The sequence below is a fragment of the Eulemur rufifrons genome, chromosome 6, assembly GCF_041146395.1.
Source record: "Eulemur rufifrons isolate Redbay chromosome 6, OSU_ERuf_1, whole genome shotgun sequence".
NCBI lineage: Eukaryota > Metazoa > Chordata > Mammalia > Primates > Lemuridae > Eulemur > Eulemur rufifrons.
In genome coordinates this window covers 72,500,580-72,525,680 of record NC_090988.1, presented here as the reverse complement: position 1 = coordinate 72,525,680, position 25,101 = coordinate 72,500,580, and the positions used below count along the sequence as shown (strand labels likewise).

The 25,101-nt window shown below is 33.0% G+C and overlaps 1 protein-coding gene across 1 annotated transcript in view; it reads right to left on the bottom strand.

Moving 5' to 3' along the window:
• Positions 1–25,101, bottom strand: part of LUZP2 (leucine zipper protein 2) — a 196,934-nt gene that overhangs the window by 40,178 nt on the left and 131,655 nt on the right. The window contains exon 6 of the mRNA XM_069469723.1: positions 19,519–19,683. Within this exon, the coding sequence (XP_069325824.1) occupies positions 19,519–19,683 (165 nt within the window). The remainder of the gene's footprint in view (positions 1–19,518; positions 19,684–25,101) is intronic.

The following is a 25,101-nucleotide window of genomic DNA, read 5'->3' as shown; positions in this document are numbered from 1 at the left end:
AGTATTTAAATGATTTGTTCATTAGTTTGTGAACTACTTAGGTCTCCCTCTCTCCTCTCCAAGCCTCTCTCACCTGCGTGCATACCCACACACTTGCAGACACACAGAAATCTGCATATATGAACAGTATTTTCATGTCCTTCAGGATTTATACCAGTTCCTCTTTGATTCTGTTTCTCTGCCCATGGCCATCCTTTATACTTTCCATCAAATCCTTTTCTTGATAAATTCCCACTTATCTTTAAAAACATCATTTGAATATTACCTGCCTTAATTAGTCTTCCCAAACTCTTTCATAGAATTCTCTCTCATCAAAATTTTCTTTACTTTTTGTGCTTTCATAAAATTTTTCATGGATATAATTATGATTTTTAATCTGTTCAGTTATATTTTTCCCTTACTATACTAAAGAATTTGTATCAGAAATTATTTAGTTACAAGTTTTATAAGCCCCAACTATGAATAGCTTAAACTCTAAGGGTTTATGAGCTCACATAAAAATTCTTAAAGTAGAGGAGTCCTAGATTTGGTTAATTTTAAAGTTGAATAATGTCACCAGGATCCTGGAGCTTTTCATCATTCTGCTGTGCTGTACTCAGAATGCACCCTCATAATTATATGATGGCTATAGCCATCCTAATTTAATAAATTTTCAAATTATTCTTTTGGCTATACATTACCATATGCCTATTATGCATTTTTATCTATTGTAAATGGCAGAATACAATCAATCAATAGATTATTTAAAGTTATTAAATTAGACGCCAAGAAAAAATTGTTTACTGTGAAAGCCCTAATATACCCTAGAGATGTATAAGGCTTCAAAACGTCAAAGAATTAAAATTATTCTTAAGAGTTAATTTTTGTGCTGGAGCAGTCTAGAAGAAAATAATGTTTGCAGTTAATGTGGAATCAAACTGAATAGAATTAATTTATTGCTATATACATGAACACCAGGAATATAACTCGACAATGACAACAGAAAGGAAGATGTGACTAGTGAAACCTAAAAGGATGCATAGTGCTGCAATAAAGAGTCCTTCAAATCAAGAAGAATGGAGCTTTATTTTAAAATCCTTATTCTCAGTTTCAGAAAATAGGCTTGATGTAGCTGGGTTTTCTGGAGGACAATACAGTCAAATAAAAGTGGGGAGATGAATTATTATACTTTATTAGTAAAGCACAAATGGAAAGTGGCCCTTAGTGGCACTAGACGAGATAGAGTATGTGGTATTAGATATTAACTTTTCCCAAAGTAAAGTCCTTTTTTGTTTTTGCTCCTTTCTGTGTCCATCACAGTAAGATTCCCACTTTCATACATTAAAACGTTAGGCTTCAGAAAACACATTACATTTTCCAAAAAATACTGCACATATTATTTTTAACAGACATGGAACCTGTAAATTATTTCAAAATATTGTGAGGATTAAAAGAAGATTATACCAAAACCGAATCCAGGATATGAATATCTAAAGTCATTTTTAAGAAGATAAAATATGAGGCACTAGATCAAAAGAATATGCCCTTCTGCTCACATTTCTGCCTCTGACAGTGGCCCCAAGAAACCTCAGAAATCAGGCCTCTATAATGTCAGCTACAAAAGTGTGTCTGACAAACTGTAAATTCCACAATTGATTGCATAACATTCATTCAGAAATTAGTTATCTATCACCTACTCTGTTGGTATAAAGGGCTATATTAAATACTATTGAATAGAAGGGATTAATAAGGAAGGAAAGGGGACATAAAAATGAAGAAATATATTTTCTGTCTTTGCAGACTTTATTATTTTTGTAGAGTATAAGATAGATGTTTAAATGTAACTTGCATCTTATTAAAATGGAAAATATTAAAAACTTTAAAATTCAAAAATAAGCAGATACATAAAATAGTTATAGTATATTTCTACAAGGCAATGATAAATACAATTCAAATAAATTTACAATTAATTTTAATGAAATGCAATATAACACTCATAAAATGTTAACCATGTCCCCTTCTATGAACAACTTAATATCTCTATGCTTAAGTTTACTAACATGAAAAATAAGAATAAATTCCATATGATACTATAATGGTATGTACATGCCATAGTAAGAGTGTCAAAACCCATAGAATGTACAATACCAAAAGCAAACCCGAATGTAAGCTATAGACTTTGGGTGATGATGTGCCAGTATAACAAGCATGTAACATGCATCACTCTGGCACAAGATATTGACAGTGGAAGAAGCTGTGCATGGGATGGGGGTAGCAGTGTATATGTAACTCTGTATTTTCTTCTCAGTTTTGCTTTGAACCAAAACTGCTCTGAAAAATAAAGTCAATTTAAAAAGAAAAAAAAATTAATAATAATAGTATTAGATTATAACTCAAGGACTAAAATATCTATAAGTCCATACTGATATAAATAAATGACTGCATAAATAAATAAATGGGGGAGAAGGGATAAATATTCCTTACAGAATTCCAAATAATGTATTTAAACATTTTCTCTTTTAGAAGGTGGAATTTAAATCCCCTTCCCATGAATGTAAGCTGAACTTAGTGATTCAACTCCAAAGAAAAAAGTATGGAAAGGAAAAAATAATAATTTTGTAGAGAAATCCACAGTAAATACCACCTTAACAAAGTGATGAGGTTTACCATCACCAATAATGTCATGTAGACATCACATATCCCTGGTATGATGATGACAAAGATACTGTAACCCTGTGGTATTATCTACGAAAACCTATAAATCCAGTCTAAGCATAAAAGCTGATTAGACAGACTCACATTGGGGAAAACACTAAAAACATCTGATCACTATTCCTCCAAAGTGCAAAGATCATGAAAAACTAGGAAAGACTGAAAAACTGTAAAAAACCGGAGTAGACCAAGGAGACATGATGATTAAATACAATGTGGTACACTGGATACGATCCTGAAATAGAAAAATGACATTAGCAAAATAACGGGTGAAATCCAAGTAAGTCCTGTAGCTTGATAATAGTATCATACCAATGTTAATTTATTAGTTTTGATAAATGCACCATGGCTATGTAAAACATTAACATTAGGGGAAGCTGAGTGAAGAGTATATAGGAACTATCTGTACTCTTTGCAATGTTTTTGTAAGTCCAAATATATTCTAAAATAAAAGTTTATTTAAAGAAAATGGGAGTGATAAGATTTCTCCTTTCTGTTTGTGAGGATTGATATGGACATAGCATAACTCAATAATTCTTAACAACTATTCATAACTATTAAATTTTTTTCTAAAAATGTCTGTGATAAAAAATCATTATTTCTATAATAAAGGCAATTAATATAATCTTAAAAAATAGTTGATATTAAAAATGGTTACCATTGGGTGACCTTATATCTATGAGTACATAAATATGACAGTATTAATATTGTATATATGTTCAAAATAGTAGTTGATCTCAAAGGCATTAACAAATAGATAAAAATGAAAGAAAATAAAAACAGAAAAATCAAATATAGTCATATTAAATGAATTTTCATACATTTCAAAATTGAAAGTAAATACAATATTTTATCTATTTTTTGCCAATAGATTATCAAGCATATGGAGAAGCTAGAGGGGCCTGTTTTTAATGTAGTTTGAATAAAAGCTTAATGAGACCAAAGACATGCTTCCGACTGTCTCAGTAGTAGTGTAATCAAATTTGAGATTTTAATGAGCCATTATTGGGAATTTAGCAACATCAGCAGGAGGGCTAAGGAGGAAGTGAGAAATGATCTGTCTGTAGATAAGAACACTTTGCCAGTTCTAAATAATGGCTCTAGATAAGGGTCAAATATTACAATGTCTAATGGGTGTGGTGAGTTTAAGCATGGTTGAACAACTGTGTGGGGTGTTTGAGAGGAAAAGATTTAAACCAGGCAGATGGAACTTAGTGTTACAGGCTATCAGTAATAATAAAAGCATAATTATCATTTACACTACCTGATTATTCAGATCAGAGACTCATGAAGATGTAGTGAGTAGGAGGATAATATATTCATATTTTGCCTAAGAGAGAGACTGAAGAACAGGAATTGATAGTAGGAAAATGTGTGCTCTCTTTGATTCTAACTGATGCTATTCGCTTCTGTGACTATGCTTGCTTTTAGTTGTTTGATAAATATAGTTAATCAAAATGAAAAACAGGTATAAGAGCAAAGGTAACTCCATGATAGGCTAGGCTTCCTGGATGTGAGAAGCTAACAGCCTAGTTCTGCTTCTGTATATATGGCTTGCTGGCTTGGTGCTTAGTGTAAGTGGAGCCATGGCAGGCTTCACTAAAGTAAAGGAAAACAAAGCCCCGGGGAGGTAACCACAAGTTACTTCCTGATAAAGGGCTGGAGAGTCCAGGGGCCCTCCAACCAGCTAAGTAGATAAGAAGGGCAAGACATGATCAGCGCATGAAAGGCTTGTGCAGGACGTGTGCTCCCAGTATCGCTTGTAACCAAAAACTAGAAGGTATGCAACAACAGCCCCCCTCCCCCGTCGGAGACCCTCCTCTTCCCCTAAATGACGTTAACTACAACTGGCACCAGCGCGAAAAGCCTGAAGCTTAGAGTCAACCAATCAGGAGCCAACTCGATCAGCCACTTCTAAAAGAACAAATAAAATTAAAGGGGGATGGAGTGCAGACCAGTATGTCGTGTGCAGACTAGTATGTCGTGTGCAGACTAGTATGTTGTGTGCAGACTAGTGTATCGTGTGCAGACTAGTATGTCGTGTGCAGACTAATGTGTCGTGTGCAGACTAACGTGTCGTGTGAAAACTAGCATACAGAAAAGTATAAAAGCTTAACCTTTACCCCAGGGCAGGGTCCTAGTTCGTGGAGAGGCCACTGCTTTGGTGCTCTGGGACTTGGACCCTAGCTCAGGCTAGCCAATAAACTCCTTTGCCTTTTTGCAGACTCAATGACTCTGCCTCTCTGTTCCTGGGGCCAAGGGGAACCAGCTCTAACAAGACCTGGGAAAGTGTCAATCAGTGTTGATAATTGAAAATAAAAAAAAATTTAAAAAGGAAATTTTTCCCCTAGTATAAGACAGATATCCTTTAAAGATCTGCTTAAATATAAATAATATGCTGTCATTCCTGAATTCAGGATTATTTATTTCTCCCTTTATCACAGTGGGGATTGACATTTCCAGTAAGTTCTGAAAGCAGCTGAAAAATAAGTGAAAATCCTCAAAATTTCATTTATGAATTGAATTCCAGAGCCTCAGGGAGAGAGTTTGCTAGGCAGGTTCTTTTTTGAAGTAAAAATGACAGAGATGACAATACTTTTGCTTTATTTTCTTTAGATTTTAGAGTGTTCACTGTTCACTCTTCCAAATTACTTCTTCCCCTCACTATTGCAGAAAGCTTTTATGGGATCCTAGGGCCAATGGAGAAATTCCCTGCCCAGGGCATTCCCTTAGAAAGAGTAAAACCTATTTGGAGTGAAAACCTTGACTGGATAGCAGGTCAAAGGGTATGGTAGTCACTTTATTCAAAGAAAAGAAATGCTAAAGACACCAACCCTTTGGCACTGGGACTCAATTTTACAATATTTGGTAATGAAGAATAAGTACCATGTGTAGATTTGCCATCAAGCTTTGTACCTGAACCTATGGTGAAACTGGGAATGACCTTCTGCATATTTACAGATAATGACTTTCCTGGAACAGGAGAAAATTTTCTCATGTAGACTTCTCTCATTGCAGTGCCTACAGGTTATTGCTAATTTGGAAATTAACACTACTCCTTACTTTTGGAAGCCTAATTGAAGGTCTATAGACACCTAAAGGTGACTAATCAGAGAGTAGAGTTGGGAGCTGTATAAAGTTGAAATTGTTAGACATGAGATATTCAAATTTTAAACATAATCACTTTTGAAATATGATAGGGCCTCAATGGCCATGTGTTGTATTGATTGTAGGTATATATGAAATTTGTAAATGTATTTGATGTGACAGTTCAAAGTCTTTTTTTTTTTTTTTTTTTGAGACAGTCTTGCTCTGTCACCCCAGTTAGAGTGCAGTGGCCTCATAACTCACTGCAACCTCAATCCCCTGGGCTCAAGCGAGCCTCTTGCCTCAGCTTCCCGAGTAACTGGGACTACAGGCATATGTCACCAAACCCAGCTAATTTTTTTCTATTTTTAGTAAAGACAGGGGTCTAGCTCTTGCTCAGGCTGCTCTTGAACTCCTAACCTCAGGTGATCCTCCCTTCTCGGCCTCCCAGAGTGCTAGGATTATAGGCATGAGCTACTGCACCCAGTCTACAGTCCTTTCTTGGACTAGCCATGACCTGGGGCGAAAATGGTAGGGATTACTAACAGAAAGAAATTTCACACAAAATAGTAAAAAATAAATAAAGGTCTCATCTTCAAATCAGAGTGGATTACTACCATCGTGCTTCTCTTACAGAGTAGGCAATTAGAAAAGCATGCAAAATTTGTGAAATAACCATTTTTAGATGTTGGGCCACAGGCATGGCAGAATTGTGATCTCTGAGAGAAGGGAAACAAAACACAGGAGGTGAACCTTATCATAATCAGGACTTTTTTCCTGGATTTTTGCCTGAGGGCAAAGGGTAGGGTACCCAAAACAGAGTCCAGAAAGCCTAGTCAGTTGGGTATAAGCCGAGGGCAGTTCAAGAAGGCTGAAAGCACCACTCTTGTGGAATAGTTTTATAATTAGAGGGTTAGGGGTAAATCTGATTTGTATTTCATTGAGTCTTTGCTGAATATCATGTTGTGAAGGAATAGAGTGAAACTCCACAAGACCAGAAAAATAAAATGAAGAGTTGTAAATTCTCAGAAATTATACAAGGTGGGGAGACCACCAGAGTGGAAAATCTTCAAGCCTAACCTGTGGTATTGGATGGAAACCTCAGAGGATTCATAATTTAATAGAAGAAAAGAATTATCTATGAAGCAAAGCTATACCAGATTGATTTTAAAATATTTAAAAATAGGCCTTGAGACCTAAATCTGTTTCACAAGTAGGTAACTGAAGAGAGAGAGAAAAAGAAAGGAAAGAGGAAGAGGGGGGAGGGAAAGAAAGAGAGAGAGAGAAACTATATTATTTTAAAAAGACAATAAAATTCCATTTAAAATAATGACCAGTTAAAAATTATGGAGCATGTCAAGAAGCAGAAGAATATGATTCATAACCAGGAGAGAAATCATTCAATAGAAACTGACCAGAAAAATAAATATGATATAATTTGTAATTAAATACATTTCAATAGATATTATTCCTATATTCAATCATTCAGAAGAAAATATGAACAAATTAAAGAGAAAATAGAAAGATATAAAAATAATGCAATGGATTCTATAGATAGAAGAATATACTATTTTAAATAAAAATAAACTGAATGAAATTTTTATTGGATTGTATTAATAGATTAGACAATGCAGAAAAAAGAACAGTGAACATAGTTACAGAATATATACTCACCAAAGTACACTAAGCAAATAGACTAAAATAAATATTAATTAGTCTAACATATGTGTAATTAAAAACCAAAAAAGACATGAGAGAATTTTTCCACAAATTTATGAAAACTGAAAACTCACAGATCCTAGAATAAGAAACATACAAATACACTAAAAACATTTAGACCTATGATTATGGAACTGCTGATAATCAGTAATAAATAAAAACATATTTAAAAGAAATAAAATGCATATTAAATATAAGGAAGATAAAGCAAAGAATACGATTTATTGTGAGAACTATGCAAACTAGAGGAAAATAGAATGACTTTTTTAAAGTATTAAAAGAAAAAATCTATCAACTTAGATTACTAAATTCAGGGCAAAAATTTAAAAATAAAATCAGATGAGATACTTTCAAATGGCATGTAAAAAGTTATCTTCATGAAAACTTCAATAGAAGTGTTAAGAAAAGCTCTGCAAGTGGAAAAAATGAGGTCATGTGGAAAGTTAAACTTATACAGATGAGAGTGCAGAAATGGTAAATATGACAATCAATATGAGAATTTTTTTCCCATCAAAAAATTCTTTAGTATGTAATTAGCTTTTTAAAACAAAAATGATAACTGGTTTTATGTTTATTATAGTTATGCAGTTAGAATGCATAAAAAAGAGAAATGAAATATTTTATGATAATTACATTTGTGTAAAGTAAAACAGTATAATATAATTTTAAAGGAGATTATGATAATTCCAAAATGTTTGTTGGGAAATCCCAAAGCAACACTTAGAAAATAAAAATACTTACAGGGACCGTAACGATAGCAGAGCTACATTGAAAAGCAAATACTCAAATTATTAAAAACTTAGTAAGGATTGTATTTCTATACACTAGCAAGAACATTTCAAAAATTAAATTTAGAAAATGTTTCAATATCACAAAAAAGAATAAAGTAATTAGACTTACTATTATTAAGATGGTAATACTCAAATTATCTAAAGATTCAATGTCATCCCTTCAAAATCCCAGCTTGAATTTTTTTTTTTAAATTGACAAGATGATCCTAAAATTCATATGTAAATGCATTGACCAAGAATAGCCAAATCAGACTTGAAAATAAAATGCAAAGCTGGAGGAACCCACTTCCTAATTTTAAAACACACTACAAATCAACAGTAGTCGATACAGACACTGCCAGAAATTTAGGCATACAGATTAACAGAATTGAACTGAGAGTGGAGAAATAAACCCTTGTATCATGGTCAATTGAATTTGGGCAAGGCACCGTGATAATTCAATGGAGGAAAATAGTCTTTTCAACAAACGATGTTTCAGCAACTGGATACCATGTGCAGACAAGTGATGTTTGATCACTACCACATACAAAAGTGAACTCAAATTAGATCACATGCCTAAAGGCAAAAACAAAAACTAAGTGTCTTAAAAGAAAACATAGAAGATAATCTTCATGACCTCACATTATGCAAAGCCTTATTAAATACAGAAAAAGCACAAGTGGCAAAGGAAAAAAATATTTATGTTGGACTTCATCAAATTCTAAAAACTTTTGTCCTTTGTTTTACAAATGATATCAATAGAGTGAAAATACAACTCACAGAATAGGACAAAATATTTGCATAAAAGATATAGGTAAGTTAAAAGTAAAATAACTGAAAAACATGTAACGTTAATTATGGGAAAACTTATATGGCTATTGTCATAGCAAAAAAAGTAGATATAAGGACAAGAAAAAATAAAAGGGATAAAAATGGGCATTGCCCAAAGGTAAATGGTGATGTCATTAAGAATACCTAACATTTCTAAATGTGTGTGTGCCTGATCATTGAGCTTTATGTACCAAATGACAGCTAAGAAATCTCACCTTCCTCATGTCTCATTTCACTCAGAGGGTAATTCAGGGAATGTTAAATAATGAATGGATGTTTATCTTAATGAATTTTGACTCTCAAATCCCTCAAAAATGTACAGATGTATTCTATTGCCTTGGTTAGTGCTTTCTTGGAGTTCAAATAAATGTTACATTTTTAAAACTTGTTTATTTTTAGAGGCAATTGCATTGGAATGAATACTAAAGGATAATTTCCAAATATATTTTACATGTCTTTACAACCATGAGTGGGTTGGTATTAGAAGCACATCAGATGTGAAGTGATGGTCAGGCCTTTAAATTCCAGAGCCAGATACAGGTGACTTCCAGATCTCAGTTGCCAATGACCTCGTTTTGAGACATTGGATGTGTTATTAGCCTCTATGAACCTTGGTTTTCTGACTGATAATATAGAATATTATCAGTATCACCTCACAATGTTCTTGATTTTAACTGAGAAAATGTGTGCAAAGCCATTAACACTGAGCAAAGCATAGAACAAGTGCCCTATAAATTTTAACAGTGCTATCTATGAGAGCATAAGAAGCACCGCATATTCAAATGCTCATTCCTTTTGATTAGAATATTTCAAAGATTCTAAATAATGCTCATTTTGAGAGAGTGGTTTGGTATACTAGACTTGGCATAAGAAACCTGGGATCAGATTTTAGTTTCTTTTTTAAGTAAGATCATTAGAATAAGATCTGCTGTATTTATTGTGATGACATAGTAAAATATCTTACAGAAATAGCCATAAACAATTATATAATTCAAATTAATTACCATTGAGCAATTGGAAGAAAACTTCATAAAATACAAAATGTACATAAGAAAATAAGGTATTAATATTCTAAAAATGTAGTTTACACTTTAAAAAGATGATAAACCAAGAATGTATTTGGAATCTAGTTGATTAGGCTCTTCAATTTCTCAATATCAATTTTATGTCCTAGAATTAATCTTACTCATGAGATGTACAGTCTCAAAGTTTGACCAACAATAGTTTGGTGAATGAGTTTATAGCTGAATTTATTTGTCTTTGTCTATTCCTTGGTATATTTCTGGCATTTTCCTCTCACATACCTGCTATATTTCAGTCACTCTGCTAGGTATTTGGTATATGAAATTAAATAAGACCAGTCTTAAAATTTCAGACAGTTTAGACTTTATAACCAACCTGACAAGCCATATGTTAGAGTTATATAAAAAATAAGTAAATCACGAATTACTCTTGTAAGATAACGAAAAAAGTAAATCTTTCTAAGTTCACATCTGAGCAACTGTAAACAGACTATAATTGCCTATTCTATGAGTGACTATATGCTGACAACCTCCTATATATATGATTAATAAAAAGAGTAACATATTGCATTAAATTATCCATTCATATATATCTTACTAACATCTGTCTTTCTCCTCTTGTCCTACCACAAACACAAACAGCAGCAAAATTAAACTTATATGCATATATCTTTGTTCTTCATAAAAGAACCTGTACAATATTCTGAAAGAAAGAAAACTTTGCTCTTAGAATATAATTGATTTAAATAACTTCTTCGGTTACATAGCTACAAACATTCAAAGAATATTCTTGCCTTCATAAAGAGATCAAAGACAACCACATATGTCATAGGAATGCCTAATACTAGCACTGTAGGGGAATCAAACAGACTCCCTAGGATTTCATAAAATTCTGAATATCAATGTGTTCCATAGTGTGATGAGAAGCAAGGCTATGACTTCTAATTTTCTTTCAATTTATATCCAACTTACAGTGCATTAGAGGTGGATCAATATGAAAAATAATTATCTGGTCTTTCATCAGATAGAGTAAAAATAATATAATTCCTTTTTAGCAAATTTGAAGATCATCTGTTTCCTATTGTTTCATTTGTGCAAATCCTTTTGGTGAACACTCAGATTATTTTCTTATTGTCAAACTCTATTTAGAGCTTTTTGATGACACTTTCCCAGAGATGGTCACACAAAAATATATTATTAGGCTCAATACATCTGAAACTAATAATATTCAGTTTATACTCATAATTAACCCTTTCAGAAAAATAGCATTATTATCCCTGCATTACAGGTGAGGAATTGGTTCAAAAAGTTGCCCCTTTTACACAGCTAATTAGTGGTGGAGTATAGATTCAAAACCCAGCAGTTTGGCTTTAGGTTCTATTCTCTTAAACATACTACATATCTGGCATCATGCTATAAATCTAGCATGTATACATTTTGGTTTATTAGACTCATTGTTTTGCATTGTTAGCTCTGTTTCACAAAGTAATAATCAAAGTCTCTAGCATAATTGCTCAAAGTTTCATTCATATGTGGATTGAACAATTGGCAGAAATCATAATTTAAAATTGGTCTGCTAAATTCCAGATTTGTGCTCTTAGATGTGATTCCTGGTGCTTGGTATTAGACATTTAGCCACAAATTTTAACACAGTCCTGCAGAACAGTGGTATTAAAGAGAAAACCCAGCATGTTCAGGGTGCCCACCTAATGGAGCTTGCTAATGCTTTATAGGGATCATTAAAAATCAGCCTAAAAGCAACCAAAAAAAAGCATTTTTAGCTTCTCTCTACATACACCATGATGCTATTTAGGCAAAACAGATTAGAATGTAACCTTATCTATAAGAAGACAGTTTTAGTATATAAGACACTAGTGAATTCTAGATAAGTTCATTTCTATATAGCATTTGATTTATAGTATTAAATTTGCTTGAACATACATGAATTTACTTAACTTTGTTTTGAATTTAAGTTTAATCTACATCATCTTTTGTATTATCTTTTTTTTATTTTCTTTTGGTAAATTTTATTTGAAGTAACACTTCATTTCATTGGCTCTCATGTTTCCTAACTTCATCTTTTGAGATAGTTGAACAAATGTATTTTATCTTATTTCTTCCTGTAGGATTGAAGAACAAAGCAGTACACTCACAGGAATGAAATGGAGGGGATTTAGAAATTGGAGTTAGTGCAAATGTGAAAGGAGGTTAATCAAGGTTTTCTAAGGCATTTGTATTGCATGAGCGGAGTCTTCTCTAGAGTCAGTAAGGGCTTAACACTGACTGATAAGCTAAAGGTCATGAGGTATCACACCTTTAGAAATCCTCTCCATCTACATCCAAATTTACCCATACCCTCATTCATCTTTACCAACTCATCTCCCATCTCAAAAGTTGGTATGTCCCTACTCCTTTCCATGTCCAACTCCTCACCTTGTACTCATCTTCATATTTCTTACTGCTTCTTCTGGAATTTTTGCATCTTTATGATTAATATATATTTCTATTTTATGTATTCAATATATTTTTCATTCTTCCCCTTCTCTATTTCTAAAACTGTACTCAAATCTCTTTCAATCCTGCAAACCACCGCCTCCATTGCATTTGTTCTCTCCCCTCTTCACAGCCAATTTCCTTAAAACAATCATCTAGTTTTCTCATCTCCAGTTCCTCACTAATTCCTCCAAATTTTATGTCTTTTACATTTCTCAAGTCCACGTCCTCTCCTTCCTCACTGACACTCACTGTCTCTCACCAAGAATATGCTCTTTTACAAACAATTCATTGCTTCTAATATCTTGTCCTACTAATCCTTCTTTGTATATCTTCTTAAATCTCTAATCTGGTCAGGATTTCCTTGTTTAAAGCTTATAGTGGTGGGTCAAGTGGCTTCGAGATAAAAAAAAAGAATAAATGCTGGAGTAGAAAGAAATAACTGCCAACTTATCATGACAATAAGTTGAACAAATTCCTTATAGATACCCTTTCCTTTTGCAACTTTATAAGGAAATAGATCTGTTGGAGGTGGAGTTATTAAGACTTTTATGTGTTGCATCTAAAGAGACGAATGAAAAGTCGAACAAGAATTTCTACTGTCAAAATGTCCCTTGTATTGATAATCACTGGAGAGGATGTTGGGTTCCCCCTTACCCATGAATGCAAGTGGTAAATAGAAACTAAAATACCTTTAAGAAAACTAAATTTTTGTTGCAGTAGAGGTACCAGGAAAGTCATTGTTATTTGATGAGTGTCCAAGAGATTCTGATGATAACCATCATTCTACTCTCTGTCTCAAAAATATAAAAATATAGGAAAATTAAATAGGACTCAGTGGGCATTCTTTTGTAACATAGAAGATATTCAGTAGTGATGTTTTCTCAGAATATGTAGATATGACTTCCTAGACTTACATAAGAAGATAAAATATTCCATCAAGAATATTTTATTCTGATTTATTTTAATTTTACAAGGATTAAATAATATCCCCAGATTGCTAACAAATGGCTTTGAAAGACATTCATAGATACATCCAAGTAATCAATTTCCATAACTAACTTTCTCATAATAAATACGTATCCAAAATGATGAGTAGATGCAACCTTATGAGGATTTAGTTTCAGACCATTCCTATGTACAAACCTGTACACAAATCCTAAAAATAAAACATCACAGAGTCCTTTAGAGTTCCATTTTTACATTTACCAGTTTAAATATATATTTTATAAGTTATAAAATAAGCATACAAATATCTATGTGCATATTTAATACATATGTTCATATAGCAACATGTAATATATGGCATATTTTAACTTAAAATATCCATTGACACAAAAATGCCACATATGTTGTGGAGTAAACAAGATATTAACACTTCCTAGCCCCAAATAAAATCTAAACAAAAATTTTTAGATGTAATGTAATATTTTATAAAAATGTTTTCAACTCACATCTTTATTTTTATCCTCACTATAATCCTGGGCAGTGAAGATACAAGATAGGTATTTGTGGTATGTAAAGAATGCCAAGAGATGGTAGATGTTACAGATAACAAAATGGTTAGCTAATGAGAGACAACAGGTTGAAAAACAAAACTATCTGGGTTAGGTGAGAAAGTCTTCTAAAAGCAGAAAAGTGGGGAGAAGGAGCAAGTTTACTTCTGGGAATCCTTTCTTATTCCTAGAGTAAGGTTCTTAATGATTCTCAACTTGGCTGTCAATTAGAAGAATCTGGGAGCTTTGAGTACTCTCCCAAACTAGCCTGCACTCCTGCTAGTCTGTATGAGAATTTGGAGGATTGGCACTCAGATGTGAATATTTTTGAAGCACCCAATAATTTAAAAATGCAGCCTAGGTTGAGAACCTTGGTGTATTATTATTCCAGCTGCACTGTCTTGAGAGTTATTGAAAACTACTTTGCAACAGATTTTTGGCAGAAAAGCAAAAAATAAAAATTCACCTGGCTCTATCTGTACCTGCAGGCACCAAGCAGAGTGAAATTTTTACTTGGATGTCTTTAAGCGCCTGAATAGGGCCACAGTTTCCTGCTGCTCTGAAATGATTTTGGCATTTCTTAAAAACTTAAACAAAAATTAACAAATCATCCTGTCCAATTAAGTAGATACCACAGTTGTGACCTTTAACAGCGTAAACTGCAGCCACATTCAAGGCAGTGAGTTGCACAGAAAGAAAGACAGAGACAAAAAATGGTAACAGCCAGGATGTGGATGATATATGGGTTTTCATAGCGTAACTTCTTCATTGTTTATCTTCATTGCTTATCCGAATTGCTTCTCATTTCTGCTTTTTTTTTTTTTAACTTTCTCCTTTGTTTATGACATTTACCATTATGATCCCTGACATTAGATGTATTATAAGGATTCTGCTATACTTTTAGGCTAAAAAAACTGAAGTACTTATTTGAATAGATGTATTATATTCTCAAACTTGAACGATAATATAGAATAAATAAATAATTTAGCTTTGTTTAATATTAAAGTAGCATCCTAATGAAAACCTTCTTTTAAGTTGTCTCATCTGTTTTCCTGGCTTCAAGTTATTATAATATTTATTTTATGTTTTATTGACTGTTTTCTCAGTGTCAGGAACCGCAACGTCTGCTGATGTTGTAAATTTCCTTATTTGATCTCCACAGCTCTGTAAGGTTGGTGCTGTTATTATCTCCATTTTATAGATATGGGAGATAGTCTCCAGAAAAGTTAAGTAATTTGATCAGGTACCAGAATTAAAAAGTAGCAGAAAAGAGATGTTTAGTCTGACTAATGAATCCCAGCTCTTAAACTCCATATTATGCAATTGTAAACACCAAAAATATTACTGTTGTACTAATTCATATCTTTTCATCTAAAAGTGTTAGATCTCTTGGTGATATGTTTTCTACTCTTCCTCCTATATGTATATATTTTCAAAATTATATAAAGTCAAATTTAATGTTTTATAATTAATTGAACATAATTAAATAAAACATTACAATGGATATATAAAAATTATAAAAATCAAATTTTCAGAATATTATTAAGCTTTTTAGTTTGTAAATTGCTTTGCCTTCTCTGAGCACTACTATGCATCTAGCTCTACCATACAGACAGCAGAAAAGAAAAAAATGCATTGATCACACATTGTTTGTATAATATCTATCATACTCAGCAGACCTATCTTAAATGTTTCACACATGCACACAGGCACACAGGAATCTGCTATTCACTATCTCTGTGGCTTAGAGGGACCCTGACTTATATTTTGTCAATATCTATGGTATAAATATGACTAATCTCTATCTACCAATGATGTCGCTGAATATAAGTTGTAAAGAGATATGCAGTAGCATGCCATTATCTAGTATTTCCATTATAAAGATCCAAAAGATACAATATACCCAAAAGCATAGGTAATAACACTCTCTAGCAGATTTGGCATTTACTGCATTGCTTTTAGTAAAATTTATTTAATTTTAAGTACATATAATTAATATTTAATAATACATCTCATGTGCATTTAGAGCCAACTATCTCCTTTGTCTTTATATTTAACAAAATCTATTTGGAATACGTAATTTTGAATACTAAAAAACAAACAAACAAAAGATGACCTGATCTACTACTTAAAACACCCCTTGCATTCTTCTTTTCTCTTTACAGAGAATTAGGTTGCAATCTCCAAAAGGTCAGGGCTGTGTCATTTCAAATTTTCATCCCCAGTGACTACAAGTCCTGTTATATAGATGGAAAATAATTTAGAAGAATACAAAACATCTAATATGCACTCACAATATGTAATTTTCTAACTTCTAAACAAGGAAAATGTCTAATAAGAAGAGGGCACACAGCAAATGTCATTTAAAATGAATTCTCTAGAAACTTTATTCTGGACAGTGAATAATGTCAAGCAGATTGATGAACAGAACAAAGCACAGTCACCTCCCTTTAAAGAGAGAGGCATATGTAGACATAATCATATTCAAGACATGACCAAGAACCAAGAGTAGTAAACACTCAACTCTCAGAGGTCTGAAAGTAGAAAAATAAATTCTAACTGGAGGGTAAGAACAAAATTCACTCAAATCAGAGGGAAACAGGCATAATAACTTTGGATAATACAATTACAGAAAGGAAGCTGATGGGCTTGATTGAAGGTCCTCAGCAGAAGCTTTAGCCACAGGACCAACAGGTTTTTTAACAGGCATGCTTCATAATAAAAATAAATAAATAAAAAGGTGGGGATACAAATAAATAAGTTATTTTCCAAACTTTCTTCAGTAAACTCTTGTAATTTTGAATGCCTCCTCTAATGAAAACATGGCTTTTAAAATCCATAGTGAAAAAATAATATGTATGTAATATTTGTGTGTACGTATATGCATGCATGCATGTATAGATACACAGATGCACATACATGCATGCATGCACAGGAATAAAAAGTTCAGATGCATTACCCAATCTCCTGGAAGAAAAAAATAAATTTTTGACTTTTTCCATATGTGAACTGAAAATTGCTTACTTGGATACGTTTCATGGATTTCAGGAAAAACCATTCTGATATCCCTCTAACGAGGGTTGGCAATTATGAAAACAAAGTAGAAGTACGAAGATTGGGCAGAAATTATGGAAAATAAAAATTATTATTTTGAATATTCACATAGCAATAACACTCTGATATGGGCACTGAGGAAACTGAGGCACAGATAGGTCAAGATATTTGATTATCTCACAACTCTGAGTCAAGCACACAATGGCACTCTGGCTATAATTAGCCAAATTTGATGACTTACCATTTAATGTCTTCATTTGTAAGTTACCTTTTTGTATACAGAGAAAAATTATTTCATGACTGAAGTGTTTATTTTTCTTCTAGATACCCACATTGTGTTATTTTATTCAGGACTTTTAAAAATATTATCTGTGAGGTGTCTGCATAGAAATTAAGCCCCAGGATACATAAAAAACAATTTCTGCCACTATTAAAAAGATAAAGAATACGGGTAAAACATAAATACCATACAAGCTTTTAATGCTAATATGTAAAATAGAATGCTCTATAGCACATTAACTTAGACTTATTGAACTTTATCTTAAACAATTGGATTTTCCTGTTATTGTTTTTTGAAAAATGAGCTATCACCAAACCAGGCTCATATGAATGCTTTCCTGTGTTTTTCTGTGATAAGCAAAGAGGAACAATAAATATTTATTATTTATTTCTATGACAGGGCATACATTTATTCATAGAAAACCAGTTAAAGCAACAATCAGTAATTTCATCCACATATTCAGGGTCATAAAGAGCCCGATTTCAATAATTGGTTTAAACAAATGTATTTTGAGTTGGAGACAAATGCAATATGCCCATAGAATTACTAAACTGCTTTGCCCAAAGTCATCACACATAATGAGACTGAATTTGTGTTCCTCCTTCCTTAGTGACTGAGGCTAAATGGAGTCAGGGTGTGGCTTCCTGGTTGGTGGTTGAGATTTTTGGGTAACTGTGCATTTTACCAATGACCAGTTTCAAGGAATTTGCCCAGGATTTTTTTATGATGTAAACGTATATTATTTTGTACTTTTCTTGCCTGAGTTTGGTTAAATACACATTTTGAATGTAGAGTTTTCATTAAAAGGGCAGGAAAAAATTAAGGAGAAAAATAATGGCTTCAAAATTTTTAGAGGCTCTTCAGTACACAATGAAACTGAATGCAATAATATGATGGAATAGAAATATGTATTTCAAAATAATTTTTGACAGAGAAACATATTAAGATATCATAATGAGCTTAGACAAACTAAACCTGTGTAGTCAATAAATTGACTAGTTATGGATAAAAACAGTACATTAGATTTGTTTTGTTCCACTTATTTTTGACTCTCCATCCTGAAAGTAGCATTTCCCTAATCTATAATCTTTAATCCAAATATAGGGATTTCCGAAATAAGAAGTAAGAAAATCCCAGATGCAACACATCATTAGGTGCTTGCATTAGTGGTTCTCAGTTTTTATCTGTGCTCAACCCTAGAGATTTGCATTTAGAAGTCAGACTGGTATCCATAACACTCATTTCAGTAGCAAGTGATCCTAAGGCAAATGATCAGAAAACCAGCTCTTTCTAATATACTGCCGAAAAGGAAACTCCCTTCTCCAACAACTATTTCTAGCTGTTAGGATTTATTTAAATGTAGAACCCACAAACTGAAATTTCTGATGACTGAAAAAAAAGGCACCATTGAAATGCCCTTTGCACTTTCTAACATAGAGTGGTTATAGGGATTTGGAAAAAGATTTGCCTAAATCAGTTGTTCTCGAACTTGGAGGCACATTAAAATACCCTGAGACTTTTAAAAATTACTGACGACTGGTCCAACCTGAAAGAATCTAATTTAACAGGTCTGAAGTTGGGTATCACTTGTCAGGTTTGTTTGTTTTTTTTTTTTTTTTTTTTTAAGTACACTTATGTGTACTTTTTTTTTTTTTTTTAAATACCCTAATATGTGGCCAGTGTTGAGAACTATGGACTTAAAAAGAAAAGCACTTTTATAAGAGTAGTTAGTATTTTCCTTATCAGACCTGTGGTGTTTGTTGAAATGTAATACAAGTTATTTTCTTTTAACTTATTCCAAAATTATTTTGTTTTGTTTTATTTTATTTTTTTTTTAGCAATTAGATTATCCTGCCTTCGAAATAGTTAGGCTCTCTACTAAAGAAAAGCTGCCTTCTAACATTCTCCAGGTGACTACTGAGACTTCACAACTGGGTTACTATCTTCCAATTTCTTCCTAATCTTTCATTGAATTCTATATCCTACTTGGATCCATTCCGGTGATTATATAGGATGAACTTTTTAAAGAGAGTACATTAATCGATGTTACTTTTCAAAGCATGAATAAAATGTACCTTGCTTTTAGCCCTCGCAACTGGAAGCTTAGAGGCAATTGTCCTGGGGGGAAGTAACATCTGATTTGGATTTGACGTGATTAGACTCAAAGGGGGAGGTTGATCACGGAAAACGGATGTCAAGCAGAGTTGTACAGTTTCTTTCATTGCTTTCATCTGTGATTCCTACAAAAAAAAAGGAGCATTAACATTTTTATAGCAGCTCTGCTTCTATTCTCTTCCTCCTAGCCTAAACTCCCCACACAAATACACATCAGTTTTCAAATGTAATGGCAGAGTTTATAAATTTTCTTATGACATACTATTTAATCCACACTCAGTCTGTTTTGAGGAGCTACTATGTTTCGTGACATATTTTGAACATCACACTTCAAGAGATATATCGTACTTTTTTCTGTTGAATTCACATGATTTCTATCACGAAACTTTGCTAGAAAGGAAATATACTCTGGGTTACTCTGAAGTAGAAAATGTTCTTCTGAGAATCCTCCCATCTTTTAATAGCATCAATTTTCTTTAGTAAGAATAGCTTTTCTAGCAAAAGTAGGTACCTGTGTTTCTCAGAGTAGCCTATACCTCCACTCAATTCCCCACATAATGGGAAAAATAAATTTGGCTCTGATAAAATATTCATTTTATTTCTGCACCTTGTTAGGTAATAGGAATGAATCCAATGTAATAATAATTTATAATATAAACAATTTCTTATATTGGGATAGAATATCACAATATTTCAAGCATCTTCATATGCAAGGAATAATTACATGCTTTCAGACATCTATGGAACTGGTGATATTTTTATGACTCTACTATGAAGAAAAAAGATTGAAAGGTTTTTTTTTTAATTTCAAAATATTAAGGGGTAAAAAATATTTGTGTTACATGGATACCTTGTGTAATACTTAGGGCTTTTAGAGTGCCCGTCACCAATATGTATAGTATATAGTGGTCATTGTACCCATAGATACAACCTCCCACCCTCTGCCCGTCTTGGTTTCCAATGTTCTTTACATCTCTTTGTGCCCATGTGTGCCCATAATTTAGCTCCCACTTATTAGTGGGCACATGTGGTGTTTGTTTTCCATTTCTGAGATACTTTGTTTAGGATAATGGTCTCTAGTTTCATCCAAGTTGCTGCAAAAGACATTATTTCATTCCATTTTGTGGATGAGTAGTACTCCATGGTATATGTATACCACATTTTCTTTATCTAATCATAAATTGACGGGTACTTAGGTTGATTCCACAGCTTTGCAACTGTGAATTATACTGCAATAAACATTCGAATGCGGGTGTCTTTTTGACATAATGATTTCTTTACTGGTAGATACCCAGTAGTGGCATTGATTGATTGAATAGTAGGTCGGCATTCATTTTTTTGAGAACTCTCCATACTGTTTTCCATAGAGGTTGTACTAATGTGCAGTGCCACCACCAGTGGATAAGTGTTCCTTTCTCTCTACATCCATGCCAGCATCTATTGTTTTTTGAAATTTTAGTAATAGCCATTCTCACAGGGGAGAGGAGGACTCTTACTGTAGTTTTAATTTGCCTTTCTCTAATGATTAGTGATGTTGAACACTTTTTCATATATTTTTTGGCCATTTGTGTCTTTTCTTTTGAAAAATTTCTGTTCATATCTTTTGACCATATTTTAATTGTGTTTTTTTTCTTGCTGGTTTGTTTGAGTTTGTCGTAGATTGTGGATATTAGCCCTTTATGAGATGTATCGTTTGTAAATATTACCTCCCAATACATAGGTTGTATATTTAGTCTGTTGATTATTTCCTTTGCTGTGAATAAGTTTTGTAATTTAATTAAGTCATATTCATTTATTATTGTTATTGCTCTATTTGCCTTTGGGTAACTAGTCATAAATTCTTTGCCCAGGCCGATGTCTAGAAGAGTTTTTCCTACTTATTTCTCTAGGATTTTTATGGTTTCATGCCTTACATTTAAGTTTTTAATCCATCTTGAATTAGTTTTTGGATATGGCAAGAGACAGAGGCCTGTTTTATTCTTCTCAATGTAGCTGTTGAGTTTTCCCAGCACCACTTATTGAATAGGGCTTCCTTTCTCGGGTGTATGTTGTTATCTGCTTTGTCAAAGATCAGTTGGTTGTAGGTACATGGTTTTATTTCTGGATTCTCTATCTTGTTCCATTTGTCTATGTCTCTACTTTTATACCAGTACCATGCTGTTTTGGTTATGATAGCCTTGTATAATTTGAAGTCAGGTAATGTAATGCCTCTAGATTTGTTCATTTTGCTTAAGATTGCTTTGACTATTTGGGCTCTTTTTTGGTTCCAAGTGAAGATTAAGATTACTTTTTATAGGTCTGTGAAATATGACATTGGTATTTTAATGGGAATTGTGTTGAATCTGTAAATCACTTTGGGCAGTATGGTCATTTAACAAACTATAAGGATGGAAGATTTTTCTATTTGTTTGCATTTATAATTTCTTTCACGAGTGTTTTGTATTCTCCTTATAAAGATCTTTCACATCCTTGGTTAAGCATGTTCCTAGATATATTATTTTCTTTGTAGCTATTGTAAATTGTATTCCCTTCTTGATTTGACTCTGAGCTTGAGTGTTGTTAGTATATAGAAGTAATATCAATCTGTGGGCAATCCTGCCCTAATTTGCTCTTTCTACTGAATCCCCATTAAGTACCTTTAACTTAATAGAGTCTGTTACTAATAATATTCAGGTTTGGCTTGACCAAGTTCTATGAGCAAGACCCAGAGAATTATTTTACACTACCATGCCATTACCTTTTCATCTATTCTGCTAGGTGTACTCTGTTTTGAAACTACAGGCTACTGCTTACTTTAAAATTTGCCATAACAAGATATCACCCAATGAAATAGTGATGTAAACTGCATGCAGTCTTGTTTTTGCCCAGTCCTTCCCTTCCCTGCAGCAAACCACTTTTCCTACTTGTTTTACCACACAATAGTGAAATGCAAACTCCCTAAATAAAATGCTCTGTTTGTCATAACACCCTTTATTTATAGCCTCTCAAGCCTCACAAGGTCATTTTCATATTACAGTCTTTACGTGAGCTGTTTCTTCTGCCTGCAGAACCCTTCTTCCAAATATCCATAGAAACCTACACCTAAAATTTGTCTAATTACATGTATTATCTTTTCAGAAACAGCTCCTGATCACCCTTTCCAAAAATCTCCTTCCTTAAAGTCTCTATCACATATCCTAATTGTATGCCTTATTTAGTCCTTACAAGCATTTCAAATTATTTTGTTGTTTATATGCTTATTGTTTTCCTACTCCTAATAGAATGTAATTTCTTTGAAGGCTGGTGCATTTTCTGCAGCATCACCAGTTTCTGTCTTAAACGATAGTTGTTAAAGGAAAAAATAAAGTAAACCCTCTAGGGGATATAGGCTGGTGCTCTGTTACATGAGAACATAATGAAATATTCCTCACTTTATCTTGTATATTATCTAATACACAATATAAGAAAATTATTATTTGATATATTAAGAAATGCTAGCACTTGTGTGAATAGCTAGCACTTGTAGAATATGGAAAGCTTATAAGAAATTATCATGTATATGTGATTTTAACATGATGAGAGATTTAGAAAGCAACTTTTTGTGTGTGTGCATATTGGTACTTTTCTCAGAGAAATGCATTTTTCTGGGGACAGCCAGATACATCTCCCAGAGACCACTGTGCCCCTAATTTCCAACCTCCAGGCAAATGAAAATTTATGTTATTCATCTTCATCCTAATTTCTTTGCATGAACACACAAAATTTTGAGCTTCTAGCTCTGGAAGGACCATGAGGGGCTGGAAAGCCTAAGCCATGCTCCATAACTCTATAATTTCTGTCATGAAATCAGCTCTGTAAGTGCTGGAAAGTCATTAAACATTTTTAGATTTCTGCTCTAGTGATGTCACGGCCCTTGTATGTAGGACGAATAGCAAGTTCATTCATTTAAGACAAGTCTTCATTTACCTGTTCAATTAATAACTATTTATAATATTCCTACTATGTAACAAACCTTGTGCTGTGGCTAAGGAGTTCTTATTCTATTATCACTTAATCATGGGAGTCTGTGTAGGTTACCTAGCATGTCATCTATAATAGGGATATAATAATGCACATTTTCTTGGGCAAAATTTTGTGAGGTTCAGATACTATATAAAAATTTTTATTGTGAAAATTTGACAGATTTACATATCATAAAGCTGTTTTTATATTCTAGTAGCTGAGACTAACTATAATTCATAAAATATTGCCAAATAAATAATTTATTATTTTGAAATTCAAGGTTGATTCTTAGCTCTTGATATTATTATTACTTTTATTGGGATGGAACACTGAGACTTTTTCATTAAATATGTCATAAGAACCAAGTTGGAGTGTGAAGATGTTGTTTTCATAATATTTATGAGGTATTTAAGGTTATTTGAAGCCCAGATATAACACTCTCAGGAGCTAGACACCTGAAGAGTATAAAAAAGTCTCATATAAAGATGATGAAGAGATGTGAAGAACAATTTCATTAAACTATAGTTTTTTATCCATTTTGAAGTGAGCTAGCATTTCTACCCGACTTTACGGCTGAAATTTATGAGCCTCATATGGATCTTACATAAGATTTGTTAAAAGCAACGCCCAGAAATATAAAGTGCTTTTATATTTCACTATTCCAAAAACAGTGACAAGATCCTGAAGGTTAAAGTGGGAACTGTTAACACAGAAAGACATTCACTATGATTTTATAACAACTAAGCTTACCAAGTGTTTTCCATTTGTGAAACATCGTTCCCAGTACTTTATTTTTCTGATGCATATAATTTTCCTACCACCTTTACAAAGTAAGTTGTATTATTATTCCCAATGAGACATAAAGAATTTGAGGGATTTGAACATGATCATTCAATGGAAGAGTCATGATTTGAACACAGGCAGACTGACTCTGGAGACCATTATTGAACCACTGTAACATAACAGCTTCTCATGCTAAAATCCAGACTGTGACATGGAGTGGGCTAGGCACATAATGGTGGGGGTCGAGGGGTGAAATTGGAAGGAGGAAAATATAGAATGAGTAAGAATGGGTAAAACTAAAGAGAGAGGAACAACTCTACATTAATCCTGAGTTCTTTGACTCAAGCCAAATTATAACTTACCAATAAAGTGTTTTGTGACTACACCATTCCATGTGACCCACAGGCTCTTACAAAATGCAAATTTGTCCTCTCTGCTTCTATTGCCTCATGGCTTAGCATACAATTATTTCCTAATTGTTGGTACTGGACAAAATTGTGAGAGATGTGGGATGCAAGACCATGTCTTACATATTTTCTGTTTTCCATAGTACCTAGAACAGGATGGTCACACAAAAGGTATTTCAAAGCTATTTAGTCATTGACTGGCTAAAAGGATTATATGAAAACAACTCAGGGAAATCAATTAATGTAACGAAGAATATTTCAAGAGCCAGAGATGATAAAAACTAACAGAAGGCCAGGCTGATAGAGAATCTTTGAAATTCAATGTCTTTCTAGGACGTAAAGCATATTGTAGAAATTGTGGCAGGAATGGTA